This window comes from Drosophila virilis, chromosome X (assembly GCF_030788295.1).
Source record: "Drosophila virilis strain 15010-1051.87 chromosome X, Dvir_AGI_RSII-ME, whole genome shotgun sequence".
Taxonomy (NCBI): domain Eukaryota; kingdom Metazoa; phylum Arthropoda; class Insecta; order Diptera; family Drosophilidae; genus Drosophila; species Drosophila virilis.
In genome coordinates this window covers 9,186,334-9,212,212 of record NC_091543.1, presented here as the reverse complement: position 1 = coordinate 9,212,212, position 25,879 = coordinate 9,186,334, and the positions used below count along the sequence as shown (strand labels likewise).

The 25,879-nt window shown below is 40.0% G+C and overlaps 1 protein-coding gene across 4 annotated transcripts; it reads right to left on the bottom strand.

The window, feature by feature from the left end:
• Positions 1-164: 164 nt before the first annotated feature.
• Positions 165-25,879, bottom strand: Pkcdelta (Protein kinase C delta). Of its 4 annotated transcripts, XM_015170175.3 has the most exons (15): positions 25,459-25,879; positions 21,481-22,022; positions 20,309-20,637; positions 20,128-20,243; positions 19,984-20,069; positions 19,787-19,916; positions 4,988-5,089; positions 3,383-3,466; positions 2,979-3,115; positions 2,735-2,908; positions 1,599-1,753; positions 1,388-1,535; positions 1,135-1,314; positions 937-1,077; positions 167-875 (listed from the first exon to the last, which is right to left on the bottom strand). In XM_015170175.3, the coding sequence occupies exons 2-15, from the start codon at positions 21,583-21,585 to the stop codon at positions 726-728; spliced, it is 2,037 nt and encodes a 678-aa protein (XP_015025661.1). In that variant the 5' UTR covers positions 21,586-22,022; positions 25,459-25,879; the 3' UTR covers positions 167-725. The 4 variants fall into 4 exon arrangements, with proteins under 4 accessions (XP_032296537.1, XP_032296539.1, XP_015025661.1 ...); XM_032440649.2 differs by lacking the exons at positions 3,383-3,466; positions 4,988-5,089 and having other exon boundaries at positions 25,459-25,876; XM_032440646.2 differs by lacking the exons at positions 4,988-5,089; positions 19,787-19,916; positions 19,984-20,069; ... (2 more) ...; positions 21,481-22,022; positions 25,459-25,879 and adding exons at positions 8,263-12,989; positions 13,919-14,161 and having other exon boundaries at positions 165-875.

The following is a 25,879-nucleotide window of genomic DNA, read 5'->3' as shown; positions in this document are numbered from 1 at the left end:
ATTTATGTAATATGTAAACAGATATGTATATAAATATATATAGTTGATACATATAAATATATATATATGTATATATATATATATATATATATATATATATATATATATATATTTATTTATATATATATATATATATATATATATATATATATATATATATGTATATAGTATATACAGTTATGCCCTTATATGTATGTTTATTTATCACTAATTGACTATCATTATAAACGTATTCGTAACTTTGTAATTGCAATAGCCAAAAGCAACTCCGAATCGAAATATGTTATTTTTTTTCTTAAATCAATTTCGGAAACTTCTAGATAAAATTTCTGCCCTGTCTATATATTTTGTTCGTTCCACTGAAATCACATTTGGCTCAGCTTTACTCAACTAGGAATATGCACATTGATACATTTACGTAAGCCTAGTTCAATTATAATGTATTTATATGCATATCGAGAGATATTAATGCATAAATTGAAAAAAAAAAACTTTTTATACACTTAGACAAAAAAATAATGATATAATCATATAATAGATATATATACATACATATACAAATACTGTTGCTCTAATAAGTAATTTGGGATATGGTTTTGGGGTTAGGATTAAATATAATATAAATATATATATTATATATTATAGAAATATGCTAATGATATATGGTATATGCCCAGCACATTGCCCAAGGAGCACATCAATGTACTAGAGATATACGTGTGTATCTAGTCCAAAGTGATGTGCGGATTTGTATAGGTGAAGCCATGGAACTGTTTCTGATCCATGGATGCGAGTATTTCCTTATCGATGGGCGTTAAGCGTACGCGTTCTCTGGTGAATACACGATCGAAATATTGCGTATCCAGTGGATGTTTCTGTGAAATAAAAGCAGAGTTGTATATAATCCATATACAAATCGGTATGGGGGGTAATTACCACTTGGGGCTTGAAGGGCGGCTCAATTTGCCTCTTCTCGAGCAGATTCCAGTCAATGGGCCTGAAGAATAAATGATCTGCTATATCACCAGCTGGACTATATTGGGAGCCAATGCGTTTCGTATAATCCTTTTCCAGTAGCTAAAGAAGGAGTTAGATCATAGTAGAATTTTCATAATATTATAGCCGCCCACTTACGCCCTTGAGAATGCCCGTTGCCTCGGCTGATATGTAGACGGGAAACCATGGAATCTCATTGCATATCGACCAGAAGAGCTCATCCTCATCGCAGCCGCTGAATGGAGATTGACCGATAAGCATTTCGTAGAGCAGCACACCAAAGGACCACCAATCGACATTCTGATTGTACTTTTCACCCTGTCAAGCGAAATGGCAGATTATCGTTTTTGTTTGTATTGTTGTTATCGTGCAATCGATATCGATAGATTACCTTGATAATTTCGGGCGCCATATAATCGGGTGTGCCGCAAAAACTATCGGCCGTTTTATCCAAATATATTTGCAATTTGCACATGCCAAAATCGGCAATACGCACATGACCCTCATAGTCTAGCAATACGTTATCCAATTTGAGATCCCTTTGGCAATATGAACGGTCTATTTGTATTCGTTTCTTTTAATAGTCTTTGAGGAAGACTCACCTATATATAATGCCCTTTTTGTGGAGAAACTTGAGCCCGGAGATAATTTCAGCGCCATAGAAACGCGCACGCTCCTCCGAAAATCGACCACTCTCCTGTATATGAAACATTAGATCTCCGCCATTTAAATATTCCATCACAAAGAACAAGTGGCTCTGCAAAGAAAGAGAGACAGGGAAAGATATTTGTGGAGATCTATGGTAGATGGAACAAAGATTTGTGGCTGCAAATCGGACTTGAAGCAACCCGATTTATGGCGAAGTTCTAATTTATTATTTACCCAAAAAAACTGAATCTTTATTGTACCGAAATTCGAACTCGAGAATCTTAGCCTGAATTGGCAAGTATATTTTTGTTTGATAAAAAGTCGCCAATTGGGTTTTCAATGTATTCAACTATTATACAATTAAGCAAAATGGATTTTATCAGAAATATTTATTATATTCTGCTGGCTTTCTTCTAGATTGATTTTCATAATTGTAATATTATTTTGGTTAGTTATTCTGGCGTTGATTCCATCTAATTTTTACATTTTCATAACTAATTAACTCAAAGGTGTGCATATTTTTTCTGAGTGTAGCAAAGGTGAGCATCAGCTCAAGCAGTGGAGAGAGAAAAACGGATCGTGAGTCCCCCAAAAATCAATGGGCGTGTGTATCCTCAAAGTCATAAATAATTAAAATACCTTCTAATCGGTGTCAATGCAAGCAAAGAAAACTTATTGTTTTCTTTGTTTTTTTATTTGTTTTCTTAGTTTTTGTATTTTTCTATATATTTTTGTTTGTTTTGTTGGTCAAAATGTTCAGAGAACATTGTCGAACGCTGTGCCGGACGTGCGTGCCAATTAACGTGGTTCTCGAGCGGTGGGGATCGGTCGAGCACTTGCCATGTCGTGTGCCCCAATCGATGGTCAGCATAGAGAAGCACACACACACACACACACACAAGAGTGTGTTGATCTAATAATAGGTCGTTTTACCTTTAGGCTGTTTATTTTTATATCAATTGGATGCATTGCGGGTATTACCTACGTGAGTGTAGCATCTTATATTAAATAGATTAACAGCTAAGGGGCGGCTCAGTTGGTCGGCCCAGCTATCGACCTTGCTGGGCGACCTTGTCTTAAAGAAACTCACCTCCGTTTGAAATGTGCAAAATAGATGGCATAGATATGGATGCTTGGTGCCCAGGGCCAATACTTTGCGCTCAATCAGCGTGGAGTCCACGTCATCGTCCTCGAGCACCACATCCTTCTTGAGGCACTTGATGGCATAATAATATGTCGTATCACGTAGCTCAGCCAGCAGTACCTAAATACATGAGGGAAATTTTTCATAAAAGAGTTGAGCTACAATTTTGATTCGATTCTCTTGAACTCACCTTGCCAAAGCTGCCTTTGCCCAGCACGGCCAGAAAATGAAAATCATCTACCGAATAATTCTTAAATCTAGGTATTACTGTGGCTGGCGCGGTGAAACGTCCAGATTTTTGGAATTGTGAATATGTATAAGATGTTTCTGTACGATCCAAAGTATCCAAGGCGAAAGATAGTAAGTGTAAAAGGTACAGAGATAGTTCATTAAGTGGCGAATATATTAAGAAAGTTATGACATCACAACAAACATAGAATTAAGAGCTATATAGGTAGTAGCATAAGTATAAAGAGGTAGTTGTGTCCAAAGTTGGGGGTGTGTGCAGTTCGCCTGTTGGCCACTTGAGCAGCGCTTGACTTATGGGCTAATACTGTATATTAGGAAAAATATATATTACTATAGTTGCCGTACCATCGTGTTCATCGTTGGCCTCGATCTTATAGGCAGGATTGCAGCTGGGCGGTGTGCTGGGCGAGTCTCGTGTCTCACGTGCGCCTAATTTATGGAGTAGATCAAAGTTTACGCTTTATAAACATCCAAATTGGCCCGATTTGCACAACGACTAACCAGCAAATGTGTGTGCTTGTGTGTGTGTGTGTGTGTTTCGACTAATAATAACTGCCTGCTGTAATTTCCAACTAACTATGTTGTATAAGGGCTGCAAAACCAAAATTAATGCTGCATAGTTTGAATGCTCTGCCTGAATACTCTCTGCCTTTTAGTTTCGTTTTACATATTCTTGAAAATATACATAAATATTTATATATTAGATTGGTGTCTTAATTTGACATCTAGTTAAAATTGACATTTACTAAAAATGTTTGGATGGACACTATGTACCGAAGCCAAGGCGTTTAAGCCTTGGGGACAGGCTTACAAAACTGAACAGTTTTCTCTTTTCATTTTTTTTTTTTGTTGGGGAACTTGGTTTGTATTTAGCTTAATTTCATAGTAAGAAGGGAATTGATTTTCCGGGTTGAGCTAAAAACAGCTTTGCAGCCTTAAGTCTTAATATCAGGAATCCCATATAGAAACTGCAATTTTTTATATATCTGGCACATTTCTTGTTGCATTTCTTTATAAAATATAGTATACATATTAAATGGATATTCATTTAATGAAAATAAATTCTATAACTTATCTCCACATTGGAGCAAATCATTTGTTTATCAGTTTAAGTACTTGATATATTTTACGCTTTTATTTATTAATTTGGCAATCTTTCAACACTCTATGCACACACATATAGACACACACACACACACACATACACACAGTCTGGCAAAGTCAATTATGAAATCGTAATGTCAGCCATATTTAGGCGCCATTATTTATGGATTTTTCTTTTCTTTTGATTTTTGTTTGCTTTTTATTTTGTTTTGATGGCAAAAACGAAACGCACGCGCCTCCATTTTGCTGGGGCTCGCAGCGATTCCGTTTCGTCGTCGTCGTTTTTATACCCTTGCAGAGGCTATTATGAGTTTGTCATGCAATAAGTAACCTCAACAAGCAGACATCTCCGACTTCATAAAGTATATAGTTGAGGTCTTAATGGGATTCGAGTTTCTCACTTTTTATGGCTTAATAAGCCGTTAACATAGTCGTAATACATAGCCAGTATCTTTCTCCCTCTATGTCTATATCTCTCTATATAAATATATAAATAGAGAGAGAGAGAGAGATAGTGAGTGAAAGAGAGCGAGCGAGAGAGAGTTAGAGAGGAGAGAACATATCATACAGCTGCCATGGAAATCATTTATTGGTAATTCTGATATAAGGTAATTCTGATCAACATCGGACTTTATAGAATGAACGAATCGAAAATGGATTCTCTTATGTTCGACTGTGTTGTTTTGGAGTTTCAAGCGAGCTATCCAATTCTCTTCAGATATCTGCCAAACGATATGCCTGCAAGGGTATTTGATCTTCGGCCTGCCGAAGTCAGACTTGCCACATGCTTTTTTATACTTTAGTATTTATTTTTTAATAATTCAGCGATTCTTGTGCCGCGTTTACCTCGTTTTACGTGGTTGAGCGCCTCGACGATGAGTTTCTGATTGACGCCGCATAAATTGGCCGTGAGCCGTTCGCATTTCTTGTGACAATTCACGTCACATTCTTTTTTTTTTTTGGTTTTTCGATTTTTCGATTTTTCGATTTTTGGCAGCGTGGGCAGCACAAATGTTGAGATTAATTAAAACAAATCGTTATTAATATGATTGTGAAATGCGACCATGTATATGCATATATATATGTATTAAGGGGGTGTGTGGAGGGGCGAGGGGGGGGGGGGGGCGTTTATTGCTGCTGCGATTTATTGGTTGCACGTTTCTGGCCAAAGCGAACCCCTTCGCCCCGACACCAGCAGGTGTATATATAGAAAAGCATTTCCCTCCAATTTTCGCACTTGGCATATATAGAAAGCTTTGCCAACAATTAAAAAACAGCAAATCGCAAATAACAACAAGTCGAGTATACAAATTGCTTACTCTATATGCCACACACTACGCATACACACACACACACACACACACACACACACATACACTACGCATACGCACACCCACACACAACGCTCAATCGCATTTGAATTCAAACGCACATCCGTTTTGGCCGTTTCCCAAAGGCTGTATAGAAGGTGTTGCTGCCTCTGTATGTGTGTGTGTGTGAGTGTTTATTGTTCGTTTAATGCAAATTTAATAAACAACAAATATTTGCATGCAATCACACGAATATTCTTGCTACGAGTCAACGTGGCCAACACAAGAAAACATTTTGTACAAATATCACGCATACGCCGCGTGCTCCTTGCGCCACAAAATGTGAAACTCAAGACTTTAAGCATTGATTGCGTATTGATTTTGTGTTTGATTTGAGTTGAAGACAGTTTTTGTACATGTATTAACCTGCAGCTAGGTGTGCACAAACAAAATCTGGCAAATACTTGAGATTAATGTCAAACGTAACTAAATCATATTTAGTATAACTTTTTGATAAACTGCGAACTAGTTGTTATTAAAGAAGAAAAAGTAAGCTTGTTGTTAACCAATTATTAAACAAAGCCAAATTATCTGAAAAGTCTTTCATGATTTGAAAATCAATCCCTATTTTAAACTCCATCTTATCTTAATGAAAACGTAAATATTTTTAAAAATTCGTTAGAATTTGTGTTTTCTTAAAGCTTAAAAAAACAGCTTCCGTTTATACAAATATAATGCAACCATTTCTCGAGATTTCGGTACACTTGCGGGTGAAATTTCCTAAAACCACGTCCTTAAATGCCCCTTTATCATATAAGGTAACTATACTATTTCATCTTTCGAGTGATTCGATTTTGATATGATGTTGCAGGCTTAGTTAGAATAACATTTTAGCAACAGTTCTAATGTGATCTGTAGCATAGAGAGGTTCGATATATACAAATGTTAACTTTAAGGTATCGGAAAAGTCAACTTCGATTTGTCATCATTTTTATGACAAGCCCTAAACAAAGCCAAGCAAAGTTTGGTAGAACATATAAATTGACATATAGCCACTTTGCACTCAGCTCTTGTTTCGCTCAAGATTATTTTAATATTATTGATGAGTTCTGAAAAGCAGCTTTTAAATAGCTGAACATTGAACCCCTTGAGATATTGACCCTTTTTATAGCCACGTTGTCAGTCGAGTCTAAAATTCGTATTCGTTTCACACTTTCGATATCTATAGTATATATCCATCTGTATATGCATACATACATACATATCTATAATATATAATATATAGATATATTATAGATACATGTGTGGATTTTATTTGCAAATATTTAGAAAGCCTCTTGTTTACATTTTTTCGAATTTATTGTGTTTCTGGGCAAAAAAGCAATTGAAATTTTATTAAACTTTTGCTTTCGGTAATTGTTGCATTAAACAACTGAAGAAACGGGGAATCTCTTTTTTGCCGTACATTTTTCTTTCAACAAGCTCTGAACATATTTCAAATGTTTGTGTGCGAAACAAAAATTATTTGCCATGCATGAGATTTCAGTTTGAAGCAAAGGAAAACAGCCAAACATAAGATGAAAGACGACAAATCCCAAGAATAAGACGTAAGACAAAGGCAAACACGACGCTGACCCAAACAATTTTGTATACAATTCGCTAAAAGTAAAATGCCAAATCGTCTTTCTCTCTCGCCTCCGCGGTTTGTTCTCGTATCTGCATCTGCATTTGTATCTGCATTTATTCGCTCTTCCACATCGTGCTAGTAAATTCTCAACATTCGCTGAGAATCAAATGCCCAAAATTGTTTTCAAATTATATAAGGAAATGCATAAAACATGCTCAGATATCATTAAGCTTTTTATCTGTGCAGATTGGAAAATCTGTTCTTTTTAGATAACTGACACAATCTCATCCAATTGATGTTTGAACAGAAATTATTTTTACAATTCTAACATAGTTATAGAATAAAGAAATCTCCATCCCAGATTAGTTTAATAAATTGCATTTCAAATTCGAGTTGTTGAGCTGACATAAACATAGAAAATCAAAACATTCCACAACCATTTGAAATTGTTTTTTTTTTTTTTCGTTTGGATTTTCAAGGATTTTGAAGCTACTAAATTCAAAGAAAATATATATATACATAGACACGATTTTATTTCCTGGAACTTTGCATGACTTCATTAGCGCAAAGTTATAATGTTCTAAGAAGCGAAGCATTGAAAAGTTTGTTTTTAAATTTTCATTGTTTTCTTTTCTTTTTTTTAAGTATATAGTATAATGTGGCCATTTAAAAGGCATTTTTGTATATGCAGATACACAGATTTATAGCATGTTTATTTGTTTTTCAACTAAATATTCCGCATGCTTTGCGCTCGCTTTCTCTAGCGCTCTCTCTCTCTCTCTCCCCCTACTCTTCTCTCTTTTGCTCTCTCTTGTCTCTTGTTGCGGGTATTGAAAATGAAAGCTAATTCTAGGCACAACAATATCTAAGAAAAAGCTGGGTGGGTTGAGCGTGGGGTTGGGTGTGGGAAGCGGGGATCAGCTGCTAAGTAAATGGCCGGAATGCTCGCGGGTTCAACAACAACAATAACAAACAGAAATTTATATTTTCGCGAGGCACGTGCGCCCACAACTCAAATGGCCAACGGAACCACCCGTCGGCGCTTGTCTGCACCCCACTGTCCGTACGTCCGTCCGTTTGTCTCTCTTTCCGTTCGTCCGACCATATGTTCCATATGCGGTATGAATGCAGTCTGTCTGTCTATCTGTCTGGCTGTCTGGTTTTGATTTTTATTTGGCGCTTACCTAGCATCTTTTTGGGACTGGATGGTGCGGTGCCGCCCTCGAAGCCGGAATCATTGCTGCACGTGCTCATCCGTATGATCGATGGCGAGCTGGAGACGGATGCGCTGCCCGATGCCGTTGCCGAGGCGCTGGCCGAGCTGTTGCTGTTGCTGTTGTTGGCCGTCGGCGCCAGTGTGTTGGCGGTATTTGTATTGGCGGCATTTGTGCGTTTCTCGTGGGTTGCCGCTGTGGTTGCCGTCTCCTCGTCGAATTCGGAGGAACTGCTGCCGCTACTGTTGCTGCTGCTGCATGCATCGCTGTCATCCTCATCGCTCTCCTCATCTAGTGAGCCGGCCGTTGCCTCGCTGCTCTCCTCGCTGCTCTCATCATCCGTATTCTCATCGGAGTAGACAATCTTTTCGCGCTTCCAGAGCGGACGAGGTGTGGCCACCAGCGGATATCGTGGCGCCTCCTCTTTCACATAGCATTTGCTGGTAGTATCGATTTTGATTTTCTTTTGCGGATCGAAGCGTGCGGGCGTCGCTTCTTTAGCCTTTTGCTTTTTCTTCTCCTTGCGCTGCTTCTTCTTCATGCTGGCACTCAAATTCGCACAACCGTCCGCGCTGGAGTAATCGCCTGAACTGTCGTCGTCGTCGTCGTCGCTATTTTCCGCGGACGAGGGTATATAGTCCTCTAGCTCGGCGTCAACGTCTCGCAGACACTGTGCCAAATTCGATACTGTTGCAAACTTTGATAAATTATTGCCGACGCCTTCGCCGCAGCTGTTGTTGCTGCGCTCATTGTCGACAGCAGCAGCAGCAGCAGCAGCAGCAACGGCCGCGTCGACAGCAGCAACAGATCGTGGCTGAATCTTCTGCTCATCGCCAGTTGTTGCTATTGTTATTGCTGCCGCTGCTGCAGCTGCTGCTGTTGCTGTTGTAGGCGTTGTCGCCGTTGCTGTGGTTGCAATTGCTGATGCTGCTGCGGCCACTGTTGCAATTGCAGTCGTTGCCGGTGATGACGCATTTGTGGCCGCCGGCAACGTTTTGGCCGCTGCCGCTGCAATGGCCGCCTTAGTGGGGGCCAACGTTATAAATTGATCGGCATTGATTGGGGTCACATTGCTGTCTGGCAACGAGCTTGTTGCTGTTGTTGTTGTTGTTGTTGTTGTTGTTGATGCTGTTGCTGCTGTTGCTGCTGCTGCTGTGGGAGTCGGTGCGACTTTCTTTTTGGCTGCTGTTGCTGGCGTCGCAGTTTTGCCAGCACTTTTTTGCTTTGTCGTTTTCGGTGATTGCACCTTTGACTTTGGCTCAACGGTTTCCGTCAATTTCGATTTAGTTTCCGTTTGTTGTTTCACTGTTGTTGTTGTTGTTGTTGCTATTGTTGCTGCTGCTGCTGCGTTGTCTGGTGGTTGCTGCTGCTGTCGATCATTATTATGCGTTGTTTTATTTATTTTCGTTGCTCCCGCTGCCGCAGCCATTGCTGTTGCTGCTGCTGTTGCCTGTTGTTGTTCAGGTGACTTGGCTGCTTGCCCGGCATTTATTTTTGGCGCTGCTGTCGCTGTTGCTGCCGTTGTTTTTGCTATTGTTGTTGCTGCCGCCATTTCGATCAGTTTTGATTTGCCAGCTGCTGCTGCTGTTGCTGTTGTTATTGTTAATGCCGTTGCCATGGTTACAGCGCCGTCGATGGCGTTGCCAGACGGTGTTGCTACTGCAGCAACTGTTGCTGCTGGCTTGACTGTGCTTCCTTTTCCAACAGTTGTTGCCACATTTTCCGCTGTTGTTTTTGCGGATAATTTTAATGCTGCTGCAGTTGTTGCAGCAGTTAAGCTTGATGTTGCTGGCGTGGATTTTGGTGAACCTATTGCTGCTTCGTTTTTGTTTTCGATTGCTGCCTCTGCCGATTTTGCAGTTGTGACTGTTGCTGATGTTGGGCTTATTGCAACTGCAGTTGTTGTTCCTGCTACTGTTGTTGACTTTGCTGTTGCTGCTGTGGTTGTTGTTGCTAGCTTGGGTGTTGCTGGGGTGGATTTGGGTGAACTTATTGCAGTTTTAGTTATTGTTGCTGTTGGTTTTGATGCTGGTATTTGTGTTGTTGTTGATGCTGCTGTTGTTGTTGCTAGCTTGGGTGTTGCTGGGGTGGATTTGGGTGAACTTATTGCAGCTGCAGTTGTTGTTGCTTCATTTTTAGACATTGCTGCTGTTGGTTTTGATGCTGGTATTTGTGTTGTTGTTGCTGCTGCTGTTGTTGTTGCTAGCTTGGGTGTTGCTGGCGTGGATTTGGGTGAACTTATTGCAGCTGCAATTGTTGTTGCTTCAGTTTTAGTAACTGTTGCTGTTGTTTTTGCTGCTGATATTTGTGTAGTTGTTGTGGCTGCCAATGTTGTTGTTGTCTTTGCTGTTGCTGCTGCTGCTGCCACCTTAGCTGTTGCTTCGCCTGATGTTGGACCTTTATCTGTGGTTGTTTTCTGCAGTGTTGCTACCTCTGCGTTAATTGGTGTCAGTGCAATAACAATTTCTGACTTAAGCAAAGGTTTTGTTGATGTTGCTGCTGTTGTTGTTGCTGCAGCGTCCTTTGTCGACGGCTCAGCTGATTCTGGGGTTACCTCCAGCTGACGCTCGACCAGCGCCTTCTTGCGATTGCTCATGTAAAGCGTCTCCCGGGAGCCGATCTGTGACCAGAAATCCTCGCCGCTTTCCGACTTTTGCAGGGCCTTGCGTATGAGTTTGGGCGTGGCAACGCCCTCTGTCTTGACGGGTACGACTATGGGCGTGGCAGCGCCTTCTGTCTTGACGGGCACGGCTGTGGTGGGCGTGCCTGTGGCCTGACTCTGCTGAATGGACGCCTCATCGAAGGTAAATATTTGGGCAACGCTCACATGCTGTTCCTGCTGCTGCTGCTCCTTCGACTTGGGCGCTTTCTTTAGCGGCGATGTCTTTGCCTTGGGCGCTGCTTTCATAAAGCCCTCAGGCAGCGCATGTACCTCCTGTGGCGCCATGGGCGGCGGCAACTTTTTCTTGGGCAACTTAAAGATTTTGTGTATCTGATGATGTTCCTCCATTGTCTCCACATTGGCCGTAAACTTCGGCCTAGGACTGCTGGCAGGCGCCACCACCTCCTCCAGTTCTTGGACGCTGGGCATGTGCTGCTGGCCCACCAATGCATTATCCACATCCACAACGGCGGTGATTTTGTGGCGCAGCTTCTTGCTCTTCTTCTTGGGCTGCTTGACGGCATTCGAGGATTGCGCCTCGTCCGCTGTGGTGCTGTCATGGCTGCTGCGCCGCTCCAGATGTATCAGCTGGAAGCTGCCCGAGCTCGACTTTTGCAGCTTGTTGAGGAGCTCCTGCTCCTGTTCCTGTATGATAGAGGCGCGACGTCGCAGCTCGCCGGCATTCAAATCATCATCGATCTTGTCCGAGGAGATGTCCTCGCAAATGTCATGAAATGTGGGGCACTGCACCAGACTCAAGCGGCGTATGGACTCGGTTATCTGGGCGGTCTTCTCCACCTTCTCCTGCTCCTGTTCCTGCTCGCGCTCCACTTCGGACTCCTCATCGCTGCTTGCCGCAGGCGTCTGTTGCAGCTGAATCTGCGCTTGTGCCGGCTGCTGCAGCTGCTGCTGTTGCTGTTGTTGCCGCGGCGCTGCTGTCTCTTGCTTCTCATCGCGTATGAAGAAACGTTCGCGCAGCAGCTCGCCGGGTGACTTTTTATTACTGGCTGTGGGAAATGCGGCCAGCTCGTCAGCCAACTTCTGGCGCCAGCTCAGACTGGGCTCTGCTGCCGGCGGCAGATCCCGAAATTGATGCTCCTGCTGTTGTTCGATCTGCGCTGGCGTCTCCTCAACGCGCTCCTTACTGCGTCTGCGTATGGTGGATAGACGCACCACAGCGCGATTCCGGCGTATGGTCGACCGTCTTGGTTGCATTACCTGTTGCTGCTGTTGCTCCTGTTGCTGCTGTTGCTCCCGTTGCTGATGTTGCTCTCGTTGCTGGTGCTCTTCCTTTGGCTGCTGCTGCTTTGATTGCTGTTGCTGCTGTTGCTGCTGCTGCTGTTGCTGTTGCTGCTGTTCTTTGGCCAGTTCAGTCTCACGCTTGCGCTCTACGGACTCAGCTGAGCGCTTATATCTCGCCGAGCTGACATCTATATCCGCCGTATTAATGGCAATGGGTCGCGGCGGTATATAGCGACTGCTGCTGTTGCTGCCATAGCTGGACACAGACGTGTACTTGGGTGACTGGATGCGTGTGAGCGGCATGAGGCTACTGTGCCCGCTGTGCCGGCCCGTCAGTGCCGACACCTCCTTTATGGTGGTCAGCTTGGGCTGATAGCGCGAGGATAAGCCCAAGATGCTGCTGCTGCTGCTGCCGCTGGGGCTGCCGCTGCCAATGCTGCTAATGGCGCTGCTGCTGGTGTAGCTGGGCGAGCGGGGCGAAGGCAGCAGCGGCACCATATAGCTGCCCGTATAGGATCGATTATAGCTGGATGTATAGCTGCTGGGGCTGCTGCTGCTGCCGCTGCTGCCGGAGCTATAATATGGTGAATACAGCTGGCTGCTGCCGCCGCTGTAATAATAGTTGCTCGAATCCGAATAGAGCGGCATTTTCTCTCGCTTTTTGCACTCAACAAAAAATTTAACAAAAATCGACTCAACTTTTTACACAATTGTTTTTATCTTCTTTTTTATTTAACGATTAATCTTTTTTTTTTTTTTAATGTTTATTTTGCGTTAGTTTTGTTTACATAAACTAAAGAAACAAGCATCTATATTTATATACCCCATGCTATCAATTGGTTTATGTTTGCCTTAAGTTCTCAATATTTGCATTTTCTGTGCAAATTGCATACAAACTTTTTGAATTCTTGAATTTTGTCACAAAATCAAATATTTCAACGGCTTTGAATTTGTTCACAGCTTAACGCTTGCATGATTTTTGAATATACACAGATATATATATATAAATATGTGTATATAAATATGTATGCGAATATATAATGTCCACGTCTCAGTCTAATTATACAATATTTTTGTTTTTAGATTTCAAAATTGTTGTCATAATGTTGCCAAGAACTGAGCAACATTAATTATCTCGAAATGGGCTTTAATTGCCAATGATTGAAGGGCTAATTGTAAATTGAATTTGAATAGAAATTGAACAAGAAGAATATACATATTGTATTAAAATTGAAATATTACTAAAGCTCAACTACTATCATAGATAAGTTAATCATTACATAATTTAATGCGAGTTTTGTGTTTCTATTGAATTTGAACTTTAGCTGAGCTTTGCGAGCTTTAAGCTGCGGCTGACTTAAAGTCAGCTGTAGCCTGATCGATCTTCGATCTTTAGCTAATCTAAGCTTAAGAACACGTTCTTTCAAGTCAATTTTTCTGCATTTAAATAAGAGCTACGAGCTGAAAGCTCTTACAAAATGTAAGCCAAACTTTAAGTTTTTTCTCGAGTGTTCTGCAATTACTTTGAAACGATACGGGCAATATGTTAAAAATGATACGGGCAGACAAATATCTATATTAGCTCCGGCCCCACATGCGGCATATAGAAATAGACCATGTTTCGTTTAGTATATTAATTTGTATGACGTAAGCTCACGAGTTGTCGTCGTCAACTTTGTTGTAGTTGTCGTTGTAGTTGTCGTTGTCGCTGTCGTTGCTAACCTGTCTGGCGAATTTCCACGGGCACGCATCAAGAATTTGATGGGCACCCTTTTTAAACTGTCTTTTCTTTATATTTAATATTTTTTATTATTTTGAATTGTTGTTGTAACACTTTATTGAGCAGCGACGCGTTACTTTTTGAAAACTAAACCGAAACGTAAAATAAAAAAATTAAAAATCAAATCCCAAGTACAGACACTTTTCAACGAGCCGAACGCATTAACGGAAACTACTGAAATGTGAAAAGACAGCGCAAAAATGTTCAGGCATTGGAGCTGTTCCTGATCTCGCACACACACAAACACACACACACACACACACCATACACACACATTGACACACACACACACATGCACAGCAGAGCAAGAGAGAACCCAAGATTCTGCAGAGACTGGGGGCTAACTTCGATATTATTGATGCTGCTGCTTTGGCTGCGGCTGTAGATGTTGCTGCTGTGCCTGTAGATATTGCTGCTGTGGCTGTTGCTGTTGTCACTGTGTGCGTGTTGAGTTGGCCAAGCAACAGGCCCCAGACTAACAGCAGCAACAGCAGCAGCAGGCAGGCGCGGCAGGCATTGCCTGGTCTTCGAAATTGCCGCTCTCAGTCAAAGTTCTATATATTCTTTCCGATTTCGAAATATGCCAGACACACACACACTCGAACACACACATTAACACAGCTAACAAACACAGTCATAAATTAAATGTCCCAACATGAGCGCGAGAAATGTTTTCGAATTTCGAAAAACATCAAAAATGAGTTTTGAAATCATTTGGCATATGCTTCCTCTTCTTCGGCATATTTCTTTGTTTTTGCATAGCGAAAGTAAAAGCTAACCAGCTGACAGCACACAGCGACGGAGAGAGAAAGAGAGAGACAGAGAGAGAGAGAGAGACCGAGAAATATCAAATTGAGCACAATATGAAAGGCAACTATTGAGCAAACGTAAGAGCAACGATCTCGAAATTTTGCGCTTGCTGTCAAATTGTTAATCGTTTCAAAAGTTTTCAGCACTATTTATGAACCCACGAATTCGAGTGAATTTTAACGAAATTTTTTCGATCAGCTGCAATCGCGCAACGTAACTTAATTATCTAATATATGATAGGATAACTTATAAAATTGTACTCAAAATACGCTTGAAGAAAGCACCAGAGAAGATTTAATTATCTAATATGTTAAGTCAGTTTATTAGAAATGTTTCTCGGCAAGAAATTAGTGCAAATACTTGAAGAAAGCACGGGAAAATTTGACTTGAGTTTAACAAAAACTTGATTTTTAAGCAGCAGAGCAGGTTTTAATATTGCATATATAAGCCTACCGATGTGCTTATTATGGTTCACATTCTACTCTGAAAAATAAAACAGATATAAATAGTTTTCTGATCTAAGATTGGAAGAAGAAGATATCACCTGGCAATCTCTAGAGCGAACTCAAATTGGTGTACTTAAAGGAATGTCATTTTGTAAACCCTTTTAGAGGGTATTATAATTTTGTCTAGAAATGTTTAACGCATAGAAAGAGATATCTTCGACAATATAAAGTATATCAAAATATCTTAACCGAACTCGGCATTTCTAAGTTTCACTATCCTCTCTACTCATTTGCAACATGTTATCAACATCGGATCACTATATCATATAGGTGCTATAGGAAAGTTTGGCGGAATGGTAGGATCTTAGCTGGAGGGGAATGTCAACATGGGTATTAAGTCTTCGGGATGCCGAATATATCCTTACGTTCTTGGTAATCTTTAGTTAATGTATAATGTATATATAATGTATTTGGGTGCCCTTAAGTGCCATTTCTGGGCAGGACAGAACAATCCTGTCTAGACTGAATAATGTATATATAAATATATATAGATTGTATTATCTACACTATACTTTCTACCATATACTAAGCCCGTATTCTTTACCGAAAAACTCAGCTGCTATTAAAAAAACCTCACACCTGTTCTGCATATATTTGGCTTGTGCTTTGCTTTTTTGTTTTGTTTAGTATCCGCATTATTTTCCCAATTTTAACCAAAATTATATGAATTAGATGTGTTTGTTTTTAGCAATAAAGCAACTGTTTTGACACTTAGCTGGCACGTGTAAACTTAACCCTAATGAAAGCTGTGCAAATGCCCAAGAATTTAAATATTGAACGCTGTATAATATCCTCTAAAAATAAATAGAGCCAAAACGAATCTTATTATAAATCCAATTATGCTGTTGTCAAACAACAATATTCTTGAATATTCGAAACGTTCGAAAGGGTTTTCTTTTATTTTTTGCCAATCCACAAGCAAATCAATGTAAAGCCCGATATAATATAGATACACCAAAAAAAAAAAAAAAAAAAAAAATATGGACCCTGGTTATGTTATGGTAAATAATGCTCAATTTGGAAGCTGATTGATTCGTACACCTGCTCGAAGAAATGCTTTTTGCGCATCTTTCGGATATCGTTGTTTTTGGTCACATTCCGCCCCTTCGGCCCCTCAAGGGAAGGAAATAGCAAATGCCACACAAAACCCCAACAAAATTTATTTTTGTTTTTGTTTTGCTGCCACACGACGCTGACAGCGACGCGACGCGATGCGACGCTTGACGGTGACGCTTTTCGGTTCCGCAAAATGCATTTATAGCCGGCAACACACACACACACACACACACACACACACTGTGCGGCGAAAGGTGTGTGTGGCACTAGCGCCAGACGGGCGGGGACGGAGAGGAGTGTGTGTGTGTGTGTCGTTCAACTAGAAATAGAAATGCAACATGTAAGAGTACGAGTACAAGTACGTGTAGCGCCTGCCTCGGCGAGTACTTAATCTTTGCGATTTATAGCCAGGCCGACTTTCCATTATTTTTAACGTTTTGCTTGTCGCGTTTCGTATATGTGCACACACACACACACACACACACACACACACACACACTATATATATATTTATAATATATTTGCATGCATATTCTCTTGTATTTTTAGTATTTGCTGTAATTTTGTATACTTTGCCTGCATTCCTTTCGTGCCATGTTGTTGCGCTTGTGAGTCGCATCCGTAGGATACAAAAAACAATTTTTTTAAACTAGAAAATTATCTTGTAGTTAGCCGAGCATATCATATACACAAGGGCAGTAATAGATGTCTTCTCCTTAACTTTTGTAAGCCCTTTAACATGCATTGTTATGCGTCTTTAACTATATTCCATTCTAGAATATTTTTACTTAGCTATATCTTTTCCAGCATTATAATCTAGGAATGTTGAGTGTTGCAGGAATGTTATGAAAACAACTCGCTCGTTAATTATGTGTACAACTCCCATTTAAACTTTTATTACATCTGGGTCGACAATACTTTAACCATTCAATATTTGCCATCTTAGCCATATTCAATTGGCTATTACAACTTAGATGGTATCTGCGATTCGTGTATAGCCACACTTTGCCACTTGCTGTTCTGTTATTTTTGTATCTTGTTTGGCCCGCTGCTTGTTGGCAAACGCGCAATAAATTGATTTCTAATACCGCATGTCCCGCCTGTCCACATCAATATCAACTATATAATGCGAATCGGGCTTAATTGGGATTTCAAATTACAGGCATTTCCGCCATGTTTAATCAGCGCTTCGTAAATGTTTTGGCTTTTGCTTTGGCCAAGTTTCAGGGTGAAGGCCAATTCGATTCTATAAAAGTTTCGGATGAACTATAATTAAAACAAATCTAGCAACTATACGATCATATAACTAGAGTGTTACAGCGACTATGTTGCCACAATCTGATGCTTTGCCACAGTTAACGCTTACAATATCACAGATATAGACAGAATGTTGATATGATTCGTAAAACACTTCAGTTACTTGAGCACATTAGAGGGTAACTTCAGGTCTGTCAGTCTTGCCTAGGGCAATCTATTAACGACAATATAATGTTGTGTTTTCTATATGCATGTTTGTAAATGCTTCAACGAACATATACTTATTTTAAAAGACGTTGCGCTCATTTCGCTACGACACAAAAATACAAAATGCAATAAATATAAATCTGAAACGATGGCACATTTTTTTCTTTTTGCATTAATACCTGCAGTTTCATTATTCATTTTGTGTAATTTTAATTGCCGCTGAACAACCGAACAGATTTTGGTCAGCTGGAAAAGCAGCCTCTACTCAGGCATGAAAGAGGGGCATTAAATATGGGATAGAGAGCGGGAGCGAGATAAAGATGCTGTGTGAGTATGAGTATGAGTACGAGTACGAGTATGAGTATGAGTATGAGTACGAGTACGAGTACGAGTACGAGTATGAGTATGAGTATGAGTATGAGTATGAGTATGAGTATGAGTATGAGTATGAGTATGAGTATGAGTATGAGTATGAGTATGAGTATGAGTATGAGTATGAGTATGAGTATGAGTATGAGTATGAGTATGAGTATGAGTATGAGTATGAGTATGAGTATGAGTATGAGTATCAGGATGATTTTGAGAATACGTGTATGAATTACGTACCAGCTTCCCTAACACCCTTAAAAAATTAATAAAAAAAAAAGTACAGAAAAATAGGCATACATTCGTTAAGCATTTATATTCATATTTATGTATACATATATACTCTTAGGCATGTCATATCGCTTGGCGTTACGTGTGCCGTGTGTGCTGCACCGTAAAAACATGTCATTTGCATTCAGAGCGATTAAAATAAATGTGCTCGAAATTGTAACAACAGGAAGACATTTAACCAAAAGTATACAAAAAATCTGCAAGGCTGTCAGACCCCAAAACAAATGACGGCATTTAAAATACGTACGAATATATCAATACGAATGGGCCAATTATACGTATATATGTATGCATATATACACATACATATATATGTATATATTATTCGAGGCTACGTCAAATGATAAGACATTTTCGAATGGATAGAAATAAACCTACAAAGTATAAGAAGCTTTAATAACAATACAATATGCCAAAGTATTATATCAGCTAAATCTGAACTTACCTAAAAAAGATACCTCATTGAAATCTGAACTTATGTAAAAAAGAAACCTCATTGTTATGTGCAGGTTTTGTAGTCAATTGTAAAATACAGTTTTTAATACAAAACATATTTAATGATATTCTTATGTTTTTTTTTAGTGACAAGTTCAGAAGATATATCCATCATATTTATGACTCTCGTTGCAGCTGGAACATTGAGCTTAAATAACCTGGATGTATATTGTTTTCAGTTCAAACCGAGGTTTCTATTGGATAGTATTTGGTTAAGTTCTTTTCAACAATATTCACGCAGAAATATACGTATTTTTTTGGTAGCACCTCCAGTGATTGTGCTTCTTCTTACTGGCAGGCCTACACTATGGAAGCTGCTTTCCTAAATAACTTCGGTGTTTAAAGTCCGATATTTTTGAAATATTTAGGACAGCAATATTATATCAAAAAGTGTTTTTATACCAACGAGCATAGCTATATTTTCAATTTTGTAGGGAACAATCCGCAGAATGAGGTTTGTAGCTCTTGTAAGTTTCAGCATATGATTAAAAACCATTAATTGAGTTGATATTTATCGATTCATCCATTTATGTGCATACACGCTGTAGACCACTATTTCGCATGGGAATCATAGGGTTCAGCTAATCCCAGTTTTCCCATTTGACCGTTACATTTTCTCTAGCTACATTTCCCAGCCAAAAGCTTAGCAAGCGTTCGGGTTGTTGCCGCGACTAGTGTGAAAGCGAAAAGCTTTGACACTTGGCGCCACCTGGCGAAAGCACCAGGAACACATGCCAATAAATCGCAGCGCAGTAAAAGCTCAGGGGACAGGTAGTTGGGTGTAGGGGGGGGGGGGGTGGTTAAGAACTTTTTGGCACTTACCCTCGCACTTCAGACCCTGAATAAAGAAACCGCCCATCAGCGAGCCGCAATGATCACAAAATGTGGGTGACATAAAGGTGTGGGGTTTGAACCTGTGCGGCATGTCGATCTTGAAGCGTTCGCGCAGCAGCTGCAATAGAAAAGTAGTAATTGGAGGTAATCCTTGGGAAGGACTTGAATGTGCTGGCGGGACCTACAATTGTGCTGGCGGAATTGAAGACGGAGCCGGAGCATTTTCCAAGCAGCTTTTCATGGCACTTTTTGTGCACGACCGTCTGGCAAACTGTAAAACGGAAGTCGATTAGTTATCGACGAGCTGCCAGAGTTGCCACCTTACTCACTTATGCACTGATAACCCTGCTTGCCAAAGCCCCACAGAAACAGATTGCAAAACGCGCAAAATGTGGGCTGGCGAAAGAATTTGGCCACAAAGCGGTGTCCATTTATGTCATGGGTTCTGAAAGAATTGTTAGACATTAAATTGGGATAAATATGGCAACACTCTACTTGCGGCCGACTCACTTTTGATGTTTAATGGCGCCCCGCCGATTCGTAATGCTGCGTGGTCGCGTGCGTCTGTCCACATAGCCGCCGCTGACACCACCAACACCACTGCTGCCACCACCACTGTCCCTGTCCCTGTCCCTGTCTCTGGTGTATGCCTCCTCCTTGGAGTGCTGGCGTGGTAGCTCAAAGGAATGCTGCTTGCCATAGTGATAGTGATTGTTATAGTGATCATCACAGTCCCGTTCCCGGTCACGGTCACGATCACGCCGCGTGCCGCTGGCACTGGATCCGCTAATGCCGCTGCCGGCGCCGCTGCTGCTGGACGAGCTCTGTTTATAGCGCACCTGCGAAAATAAATGTTGATTATTGCCTTAAAGGATGTTAGACAGATTGCACTCACAAATCGATCAAGCTTGGCTGTGTTTTCAATTAGCAAAACCCAGTGTTGTAAAATAAAATAAGAATCATTTTAGTGCCGCTAAAAATCGCTCACAATAACAATGTATTCCATCGTGAATATCCGATCGATTGACACGAGTTATTAAAAACATAATTGTTCTTAAAAAAATAACAAAATTGAAATAAAAAAAAAATACAAAAACGGCCCAGATTCTATTGGTTTCTTAGCGAACACAAAGCAATTAGTTGGTTATAAAAATAACAAACAAAATTTTGTTTTAATTTTCACTTTCAATAAGAATTGTGCATATGGGTAAAACCAATTAATTTTATAGTTTATAAATATTGTTTTGTTATAGACTTTTTTAAATATACAACAGTGTTAAACTAACACATACAGTTTATCCACATCTGAACTAAAGTATACCCTCTAAATATGCACCTGTTCGCAGATTAATAGTGAAAGCTTCTGAGGTGTGCAAGCTGCTACAGCTGGAGTTACTTTGGATCAAATCGATATAATAGCTTTATTTATTTGGAATAAGTTCTAGTTTTCTCCTCTGATATGCATATTTATCAACGTATTCCAACACTAACAATCGCATTATGTGTCGCTCAACACATAAACCTTAGAGATTCAACTAGCTAGAGCCCTGAAATTTGGTATGCCTGTGCGCGTAATAATTTGTGGAGCAAGTCTTGAATCTATAGCGAAGCGGATATATCGAAAAAGCTAACATTGATTAATTTGGATAGTTGCCACCTTTTGTTTGTCTGATTTCGCTTACATCGTGGCTCAATAGCCGTGAGGAGCTGCCGGAGCTGCGTGGACGCTGGCTGCTGCTGGAGCTGCTTGTCTTCTGCTTGCGCACCTGGGCGCGGGTGAACATCATCTTGGCGGCGTCCGCTGCCGCGTCGACGGCGCAACAAAATCTCTACACGATTCGCTCGCCGTTATTGCGGCTGCCGTGCGTTTCGCAGCGGTAACTGGATGACCACGTATTGCCTCTTATTGCCGAACCTCAATTCCGTGCGATGCGATCCACTCTCGCATATGCGAGCTCCTAGATCCGGGGGATGCTGTTGGCTAGCTGGGGACCGGGGGCGGCAGGGCTATCCGGCTGTTGCTTCTGTTTTGTGTTATGTGTTTAACGATACGAAAGGCAAGCACGAAGCGTATTTCTTATAAGTATTTATATTAAATAAGCTTTTCAGTTTTCTTGCTGCTTCTGTTGTTGTTGTTGTTGTTGCTGTTGTTGCTGTTGTTGTTGCTGCTGTGTTGGCATTTTTGTTCAGCTGCAAGCGACTTTAAAGCCCTGTTGATGGACATCTGAAAAAAAAGTATGAAAAACAACAAAGAAACTTAAATACATTCACATGTGATAAGCGCTCAGCCCCATTAATTAAATCGCACTGTATTTAGAATACTTTTTTTTCTGACTTCATCCATTTTTCATATAAATTATATGTATAAGAAATATGTGGCCATGTAGAAGAAACTATTAATATTCATGTTAATAAATTAGATAATTTTAATTTTCTTATACACCTCATTTGTCTATTCACGCTGAGGTGAACTGTCAGCCCTTTTTACCCATTTTTAATGGGCTCAGGGTAGAAAAAGCCAACCCCATTTTAGTCTTAAATCGTCCCCATTGTTTTCCAACTTGGGCGAAATTAAGCATTTTTTAGCCTACATCGATAGTCGTGATGCTTATGGTTTATCTTCTCAAACTCTGTTCTTATTTACACTTGACATTCAAAGAACCTATCAAAAAATTTCTTTATCAAAATCGATCCAATATTGTATTTATTTATTTTTTCTTTTACGTAAGGAATTTTAAGGTCGTATGTTTGCATTTGAGATGTAGAAAGGATCATTTACTATGGATCGCAATATTTTTGACTGGCAGCGCTGAATAATTTCAATATTTGAGACAGACAGGCTTTAGTATGGCTTTACAGAGGCGAACCTTGTTTATTTGTACTAGATGAAATGAAATAAATCATTTTGCTAAATAAGCCACGAGTCAGTCAATTTCCTGTGAGTATATAAAAACATCACGTAGCAGCAAGTGCTTTTTCATGGTGCATATGGATCGTGCCAAGCACACGATCCACGCAGGAAGTAGTCAATCGTATAAGTGTGTACAAACACATATATTTGTGTATACAGTATGCATATATATACAATGTGTCTTTGGACATGGCCTTTAGACAAAACATTCAAATAGTAAGGGCACTTTGTCACGTATTAAGCACAAATTCCTGACGCACAAACAAAAACTGTGAAAAACCGAAATTTATAGAAATTTAGAGATAATTAATTGATAAACTGATGATAAGTGTGATTGATCTATGGCATCTACTGATAGATATATCCTCTATATACATATATACATATATTTGAAGGGGGGGGGGGGGTTTCTTCCAATGCTGTGCTACTCTTAACTGTTTGCATTTGCCTTGGCTAATGTCTAATGCGTGCCAAGGGGAAGGGGAGGGGGGAATCATTTGGGTTCCAAGCACAGACCATCAATAAACAATTGACTCATGTGCTTTTTGAGTAGATGTATCAAATGCTGTTCATTGTTTATGTTCTCGTTTCTGATTAAATGCTGTGGGCTGTCCAATTTCTGTGGAAGCTCATTTGAGAAATTGCACCAAAAAAACAAAAACAAAAACAAACCAATTCGAGATGCGATATTTGACGGCATTTTGTTTTGCTCGAATGCTCATCTATATACAATATATTTTTACAATATGTATTTGCACGCTTTGGGCTTGAAGGGCACACACCCACACAGTCACACACAGTCACACACACCCACACACTGCCACACACTTGTTAATGCTGTGGCTGTATTTGTGTAGGGAATCCACCAGCGTGTTTCGGGCTCATGAGTCGTCAACATCGTCGCGTTTAAAAATATGATTTTATTATTATTATAATTATAATTTTATTTTTTTTTTATTTTGTGAATTTTGTAGGTGCCACCCAAAAATAAGTTTTGGATTCATTTGAAATTGTTGTTGTCTTTGTTAATGTTATTATAAATAGAATTAAGTGGCGATTTCTGTGAGATTGCGTGCCAATTGATTGCCGGATATGATTAAAACATGAAAAGTGCCAAAACAAACTTTGATATGTTTTTTACCTTTTGTTACGTTACGGTATTTCTATAATGCCCAGAGCTCGATACTTGAACAAGTCAGAGTGCCTCGACCAGGATATTCCTGCAATATCCAAGCACGTTTCGAATGCAGCGACTGTGCCTCTTCTTCTTTGATTTACATCGGTGCCTACAGTCCGATCATTTTCAAATTCAGTTATCAAAGTGCCAGATTTCAAAATGAGCTCTTTAAATTTGTTATAAACTTGAGGATTGGGAATTGTCTCAAAAACGAATGTTATCAAGCTATCATTCTGTTTATGGTATTCTAGAATATTTACTTTTTATTTCAAGTCTTCAGTTTTTTTGTGGTTTTCGAAATGGAGAATATGGCTAAAAGGTTGGAGATGCTTGCTTCTGCCTGTTGAAAAGAGTTGTTTGCACTTATTGTTGCTTAGCTCCGGGCGCCAAGGACAGGATTGGGTAACCTCTAAAAGAGGTTAATAGATAGAACAGATCTTTGAGATCATTTGGGTACTGCTACCATATGACTAATCAATCACGTCTTTGAGTAATTAATAAAGAAAACATAAACCTTTTCACTATCTTATAGACTGATAGTGTATTTCATTATATTTGACGATTTTCCGTAGTTAAATGTAGATGGATAATTTCTATAGAAAAGTTAACTGAAACGCTTTACATAGTTCTTAGCGATTTTTCAAGCTTACACGATCTTACAGGTCTATAAGATATTGTGGACAGCTTGCCAAACTTTTTGAAATCGGTTCAGCTCAAACAACAGGGGCATATTGACCCCTAAACCCTCAATATGATAGTTAACCGAAAGCGAAGTGCTAGCTATATTATTTAAGATTTTATTGCTAGTAAATATATAAGCTATAATTGCCTCGAGCATCTTGCAAAAGTGAGTGAAAAATTTCTTATCAGCCGGTAAAGGGGGAAAAAAAATAAACAACAAATTAAACACAACAACTAGTCGGGCGATTTGATAAAAATATAAAACCCAAACGAAACCAGATATATCCCAGCGCCACTCTAAAGCATGTGTCAACTTCAGATACGAATCGATTCATTTGTGGTAAACAGCTCTCGATGCGATGTGGGCAATGGAAGCGATGGGGGCGATGAGGGCGATGGAAGCGGACAATGGATGGGTGCTCGCATGGACGGGTGGGATTGGATTGTATTGGATTGGATTGCTTTGGGTTGGCGTGGCGGCAACTTCGATGGCAACAGCGGCGGCTACTATAAACACATTCCGCATTGGTACAAAACACGCACACACACACACACACACACACACCCATACACACATACACACATAGACACAACAATAAATATTTCGTAGTGAAATGCTTTTGTTTTAATGCCCCGCAAAACACAGCGCAAATTGACTGGATGATTGTGCGGCCGTTGTGGCGGCTCTGGCAGTCATTTAAATATGTATCTATATAGCTATACCTATAGCTATAGCTATAGCTGCACATATATATATACATATATATAAATATGTGTGTATATGTGACGTCATCAGAGCCGCGAAATGTGCTTAGCAGCTTTTGGTTAGGCTTCACTTTATAGCGCTCGTACTTTCATTTTTTTTATTGTTATTTATTATTTCTTGCTTACTTTTTGCTTGCCTTGTGGAAAACCGAGCACACAAAAAAAAATGTATAAAAAAAACGAATATAAAAAAAAAGACACACACACACGCGCGCACACACTACGCGCTTTTTTCACTTATATGTGCAACACGCATACGCCGCGTTGTACGGCGATTGTCACTTTGTATTTGCAATCGGCGATTTGTGATTTGTCATTTGTTTGTTGTTTGGCTAGTTGAGACTTCTATTTGGCATTTTCCATTTTCCATTTTCCATTGAGTTTTAACCGTTCGGCCAAACAAACGTGAAACGAGCGCACGAATGAACGAACGAACGAACGAACGAACAAATAAAGAATACAATTTGAAAGAAATATAAATGCGAGCGAAATTAATATTGTGGAAAATATCTCGGGAAAATGCAAGGCAAAAGGAAATCTTCCGCTC